We start from the raw sequence: 7,068 nt of genomic DNA, 5'->3' as shown, positions 1-7,068 counted from the left end.
GTAGGCTATTTCATAGCTCTTGGGTGGTAGGACAATTTAGAAAGAGGTGATCATTTTCTTCATTGCAGTTCCTGCAGAGGTGGCACCAAAATGGTCTTGAATAAGATCACTTCATCAAGTTAGCGCCATTCGGGATTTTTTTGTGTTGAATAGACCACATTAGCAGCCTCATTTTAGGGTTGCTTTTAGCTTCCACATAAGGTTGCACCAAGGCTCACTAGCTTGGGGCTTATAGGGTTCCATCAATACCAAATATCCTATCTTGGGTGCATATGAGCCATGTTTAGCAAATGCCCATGTAAGTTCATCATCCCCTTTTGTGATCCTGATGTGGGCCTCCGTTAATGCAGTTAGGTAGTCACACCATTCCTATTGCTAGTGTGGAGGGATATTTAGTAGGGTCCCTGATTTCTAGGCCTATTGAATCAAGGTGGAGTAGGCATTATCAGCGATGTGGCAGATATGTGTGATGCCTTGATCAAAAAGATGTATTTTCAACTCCGCAAGTAGCCTATGAGCATTACCACAGCCAACCCAGGGGTCTTCCCCTATGCACACCAGTGTTCCAGATCAGATTCTCCATGTCAGTCCATTTCGTATAAGACCCATAGCATTTATTATAGCCTTCCAAATGATGGATATGTTTGAAGTGATCCTTTGTGCTTGTCTAATCTAGTCTAGAGGATTTGAGGGGGTTATATATTTAGAGACAGCTACCTTTGTCCATAAGTTGTAGTTATTAAGCAATTGTTGTACTAACTTTGCTACCAATTCTTTGGAGAAGATATCCAATCTCTTAATCCCCCAACCTCCCCACCGTTTGGGCAAGGCAAGGGTTTCCCATCTGGCGCATGCGAAAATTCTCCCAGGCTGTTTCCCCTTCCATAAGAAACGAAAACAAATATTTTGTAATCTAGCTAATATTCCTCTAGGGATCCAAGCCAACATCATCCAATATATGGGCATTTCTTCCAGAACAACCTTGATCAGAACCAACCTGCCTGCTCTTGACAAATATTTGTGGTACCATATGTTAAGGTGTTTTTCTACCTTGGTGATTAGCCATGTCCAATTGACTATTTTGTATCCATGTGGCTTTAGTTGATAACCAAGGTACCCCATCCCTTCCTCTAAAGGTAGGATAGTAAAGGAGAATCTCTTGAGTGCATATTCGATTTCATGTTGAGAGCATCCTGTGGCTGTAATAGTGGATTTTGCTTCATTCAACACCATTCCCGTAGCTTTTTGGAATGAACCAAATACATTGTGCAGGGAAGTAAGGTCGCCTATGCCTCCATTGAGGAATATAAGTACATCATCAACAAAGAGTAGGTGTGTCAATATGTAGGAGTTAGTAATCTTAATTCCCATAATCCGCCCTTGCTTATGGTCTTCCCTAATGATTCTACTAAGACCCTCCATTATGAGTAGAAATAGGAGAGGGGATAGAGGGCATCCCTGCCTGAGCCCTCGTTCTGCATGAAAAAAGGGGGATGTCGAACCATTGATGAGTACACTATAAGAGACGTTGGTTATACAACACATGATCCACTTGATGAAGGTGTAGGGGAAACCCAAATGAGTTAACAAAATTCGGATGTAGAGCCAACTGACTCTATCGAATTCTTTTGATAGGTCTATCTTCAATATCATACCTTTTAGTTTTTTGAGTTGAACAGAGTGAAGGAGTTCCTGAGCAGTGCCTACTGCCTCGTGTATCTGTCTGTTCTGTAGGAAGGCAAATTGCTCTGGGGAGATGTGTGTGGACAGTATTGGCCTTAGGCGGTTGGCGATAATCTTTGTGATGATTTTGTAGATGCAGTTACATAAAGATATAGGCCTGAAATCATCGAAAGAGGAGGGTTTGTCAGCTTTAGGGATGAGAGCTATGAATGTGGAGTTAAGGCCCTCCGACATCCTCCCACGTCTTCGGCAATCTTCTATGATCCTTAACAGATCTGCCCCTATGATATCAAAGAAGGCAATGTAAAATTCCACTGTCCAGCCATCCGGCCCCGGGCTCTTATCCTTCTTGAGCCACTTTAAGGTTCCTTCGAGCTCATCTAGAGTGACTTCTCTTGTAAGTTCTTGGTCTACCTCCTGGTCTACGAATCTAGGGAAAAGTTGGGAAATACGCATCACTTCAGCCAGAGTAGCGATAGGAGGAGCCTTGTAAATATCTTTAAAATGTGAGTTTGCCTATGCTTCCAACTCACGAAAGGATTGAATAGCTTGTCCATGCTCGTTTTTTAGCTCCCATATTGTATTGATTGCCTTCCTCCCATTAGCATATTTATGGTAGAATTTGGTGTTGTCGTCCCCTTCCTTGAGCCAGATTGCCCAACTTCGTAGCCTCCAACTCTCTTCTCCGTCCTTCAGGATTTGTGTCCTCCTATGCATTAGTGAGGCAATTTTATCTTTTTGTTCTTGGGAGGTAATGATTCCTCCTGTATCCTCCTCGAAGGTGTATATTTCCTCCTCTGCTAATCTTAGCAGTTGATCTTCCAATTTCCTTTTCCTATGATCCCAGGCTTTGGAAAGGGTTTTCAACTCCTTAAAATTATGGACAAAGTATTCCAAAATGTTCCCATAAGTACCTGGTGGGTGAGCCTTCCAAAAATCAGCCACCATCCTCATGTAATCAACATCCTTTAGCCATGTGGAGTTAAATTTGTAGGGAGCCTTTGGCTTATCAATGGCATCCTGCATTTCCAAATAGATAGGTCTGTGATCAGATAGACCCCCAGATCCTACCCATTGTCTGATATGAGTGCCCCTATTGACCAGAGACTCTTTAATTAGGAATTTGTCGAGCCTTCTGGCAAGGCTTGCCTCACCAGTTCTATTATTCCTCCATGTGGGTTGTATTTTGGCAGAGGGGATGTCTATAAGGTTGTTGTCCTCTAGAAGATTCTCAAAGAATGTTGATAGCATATCCACCTGAGCTTGTTGACCCCATTACTCTGCATACCCTATAGAGAAATTCAGATCCCCTCCCATAATTATGTTGTCTTGTTGGAGGATTTTTGAATTAAGCAGTTTCCTCCAGTAATCGGCCCTATCATGACAAGGGTCATATACATTGATGATTTTGTAGTCAGCTTCAAGGGTGGGTGAGAATATATCAGCTCCCAGGTACCCATGTCCCCCCACATATTATTCAACTTAATAGAACAGTTGTAAATACCCAGGGCTACCCCTCCAGATCTTCCCATGGCATCTAGCGAATAAAAAGACCATCCTGGTAACCATGATTCGAGTAAGGGAGTGATGGTGCTGGCAAGACCTAGGGTTTCTTGGAGAAAAAGGATATCTACAGCTTCCAAGGCAATCAGTCGTCTCAAGGCTAGTTTTTTCCCAGGGCTAGCCAACCCTCGACAATTAAAGGAGAGCATCTTCATGGGGGGGGAGATCTAGGGTTTGCTCTACTCTAAGAACCCAGTCTATGGTTTTTTGTTTACCCGTGGCAATCTCCTCCCCTGCCTGATGCTTAGCTTTGGAGAGTGAGGAGGGACGTCCCTGAGGTGGTTTAAGTAATGAGGGGTTAGATTCGATACCAAATCCTATAGGATCGAGGCCTTGTGAGTGTAATCTCGAGTGAAGGAGGTTCTAAGGAATAAGCAAAGGCTCTAGCTTGAGTGTGAATTGTAGAGATACTTGGAGATTCAGATGCAGTAAAATCAAAGGAGTGAGAAGGAATTGTCATACCCATGGAAAATGCGTCCCCTATAGTCGCCCAGGCTCTCGTCAGAGGTGGAGAGGGTGGTCGAAGTGGAGCTTTCACATGCTTCTTCTTTGCTTCTTTCTCGAGTGCCTTGCCTACTTCTAGAGGGACCTGTTGTGGCTGATCTTCTACCTCCATTCCAGACTGTGACTAGACCTGAGGGTTTGTAGTGCCTAGATCTTTTTTAGATGACCTCTGACCGCCCTTGTTGATCAGGGGGAAATCCTTGAATACGTGGCCAACCTTGTGGCATCTTTGACATCTGTAAGGTACTCCTTCGTAATCCAACAACTATTTCCGAGAGTATGTCCTCCATTGAATGGTGATGTGTTCGTGTAAACCCCCTTTGGTATCCATATGCACCAGTATTCTGGCATATTCCATCTTGCCTGGGGATAGGTAGGACTTATCGTACTCCATATACATGCCAAGGGAGTTTCCGATGCAACGAAAGATGTCTTTGAACCAGAAATGTAGCGGGATCCCTGACAGTATAATCCAGATTGGGCTGACCCCTATCTATTCTATTTTTGAGTTGAAAAGTGATGTCCATCTCTTCAGAAGGACAGGCGCATGCTCAAAGTGCTAGAATGAAGATAAAACCTAGTTTGTGTGGTCATGCCTGGAAAACCTTAACATGAACCAACCTCTCATGAAGGTCTACACCATGGGTATATCGGTTAAGTGATTCCCCTAAACCTCAGAGGCCCATAAATTTAAATGGGCCACAATGTAGTTTTGGCCTCAGATTCTTCCAACCAAAACCCTATCTGCAAAATCCATTGTTTCCCCTAACTGAATGTCCTCCTCGAGCCTGAGAATGATGTCTTCTGCTTTAGATCTGAAGCACCTGGATTTCTTGCGAGGCCTCGCTTCAATGGCTGTGTCCTCCCGACGATCAAAGCTATCCCTAAAGACAGGTGTGTCCTCAAGAGGAATAGGAGGGGCAAAAGGGAGGGCATCTGATAAGGGAGGGATGTTCGAGAAGCTACTGGATGGAGGAGCAGATGAATGCGACGTGATCAAGGGTTCAGAGGCAGCTATGGTGGATGAGCTGGGTAATGAAAAGTTGAAATCGGAGGATGAAGGGAGGGAGGTTAGGCCAGCACAAGTATCCACAGGGTTAGAGTTAAGGAAACCCGAGGCAAACCCTAGTGAGGAAGGTGACAATAGAGGGGTGGATAGGGACGGCCAGGTTGGGGGGTCATCCGGCAGAATCACCGGATGGTCCAAAGGGCTTGAGAACAGAGGTAAGTCGACGATGGTTTCGTTCAACACACAGCTAAACGAGGTTGAGCCTTCCTCAGTTGCATGCAAGGTTGTCCAGATACAGCCTTCCACCAATTGTTCCTGCAAGTAGTCAATAAGATTGAGGTCCATAGCTGTCGGGGAACACAGATCGCTAGCTGCCTATGGGTAACTATCAAGGGAGAAGCAAGTAGGGTGGGCGAAGGTGTGAACGGAGCCTAAATGTCGGGCATGGAGAAGGTAGGTTACAGGTGTAGTAACTTTGTAAAAACCTTGTTATGGTAACAGGGACAGAGGGTAAGGTAGTGCAACCATCGCTGTCCAGCAGCCTATGTGTCCCTATTATTCACTGCCAGCTACAGTGTCTTGTACTGCAGATACGAGGCCCTACCCATATTCTCCTGCGCGTTCCATCCTCCTCAGAGCTCCTATGATGGGAATATGAGGTTGTGTGTTATCGCAGTCATCATCAAGATTAGTCGACTAGGAGGCCTTTGAGCCATATTTTTTCTACATGCATTTTGATATCATAGGTCGTGTGTCCATATGTGTTTCAGACACATTTTTTGTAAAAAAAAACTCTATATACAATTATCTTTCAAGGTTTCCTATTTTCTATATTCTCTTGTTTAATATGTGATGATGATTGAATTATTTACATGTGTTGCAAATGTCTGTCTAAAACATAATTAACCAATGCATCGGTTAATGTATTTAGACTTCTAGAAATATGTTGATATTGAATCTAATTAAAATGTCATTCTAGAACGCGAATCCTTAAAAACTTGCGTAGCATAGTTGGACTTCGTACTGCATAAAAATTATTTAGATGTAGTACTACGAGTTGTGAATCAATTTTGGCCACTAAATGTTGACACCACGAGAAATAACAACAAATAATAGTTCAATTAGTATGTTATACTCAACGATACTATTAGTTGAGCGACTAATACAAATCCCTTGTAAACTCACTAACTTTCCACTAGCAACATAAATATCCCACGCTGCAGAGGAAAGGTTCCAAATACTACGACTAGCGTTATAAACATAACAAACATATGGTTGAGGGAATTTAGACATATGAAAATCAAATGTAGATCAAGATTAATAAAGACAGTAGGAAACTTTGAAGGAAACACACTATAAACACACTAACACACCTATACAGTATGTACACAGTGACTATGCAAAGGTAATCTAGGCATAGTATTTTCTGGTGCAACCCTTTTTGGGTTGCGCCAAAGGGATTCCATCAAAATAAATGAGCTCATAAGTCCCTTTTTCAAGTACACGTTTGACTATATACGGGCCTAGCTAGATTGGTTTGAGCTTTCCAACTCCTAATTCATCATCTTCACGATCTTATAAAAGGACTAGATCTCCTTTCGAGAAGGCATGAGGTTTAACATTTTTGTCATAGTGTGATTCAATGCATTTCTTGTGGGCCTCATTGACCATTATGGCATTGTTTTGGGTCTTATCTAAGTGGGCTAAATGCAAAAAATTCTCTTCTTCTCCTAAATTTGTGGGAAGAAGCTCGATGGCAAGCTTTAAAGATAGGATCTCACATTCAATTGGGAGGAGTGCTTTTAGACCATACACCAACTGAAAGTGTGTGAATCTAGTCACGGTTTAGACATATGTTCAGTATGCCCACAAAGTGGAAAGAATAATAAGGTGCCAATTCCTCTTGTGAATCCCTATCATGCGTTATAACATCATTTTGAAAACATTATTATGGCTTCTACTTGCCCATTGACCTGTGGGTAATAGGTAGTTCATCTGTCATGTTGAAGGCACAACTTGGTAATAAGTTCATACATTAGGTAATTTAAATTTTTTTTACCATGGTCTATAATGATGGCTTACAAAACACCAAATCTGGCAATGACATGGTTAAAAATAAATAATATATTTGTTTTTCTAGCGTTGTTATATGTGGGCATTGCTTCGACCCATTTATTAAAATAGTCCATGGCCACGATAATGTATCCATGCCCCTTGATCAAACGAGGGTTACAAGTAATGAAATAAATGACCCATTTTTCAAAGGGTCCAATTGCGATAACAATATGAATAGGAGTAGGATGAGAACA

At 42.5% G+C, this 7,068-nt stretch overlaps 1 protein-coding gene across 1 annotated transcript; it reads right to left on the bottom strand.

Annotated features, from left to right (window-relative positions):
* Window positions 1-2,199: 2,199 nt before the first annotated feature.
* LOC149251760 (uncharacterized) lies at window positions 2,200-2,934 on the bottom strand. The gene has a single exon (XM_089453981.1). The coding sequence runs from the start codon at window positions 2,932-2,934 to the stop codon at window positions 2,200-2,202; it is 735 nt and encodes a 244-aa protein (XP_089310107.1).
* Window positions 2,935-7,068: the final 4,134 nt, after the last annotated feature.

This window comes from Pinus tabuliformis, chromosome 7 (assembly GCF_031772625.1).
Source record: "Pinus tabuliformis cultivar Carrire ecotype Pingquan chromosome 7, CPIR1, whole genome shotgun sequence".
Classification (NCBI taxonomy): Eukaryota; Viridiplantae; Streptophyta; class Pinopsida; order Pinales; family Pinaceae; genus Pinus; species Pinus tabuliformis.
Note: the sequence above shows the minus strand (reverse complement) of the source record. Positions and strands in the feature narration are given on the sequence as shown.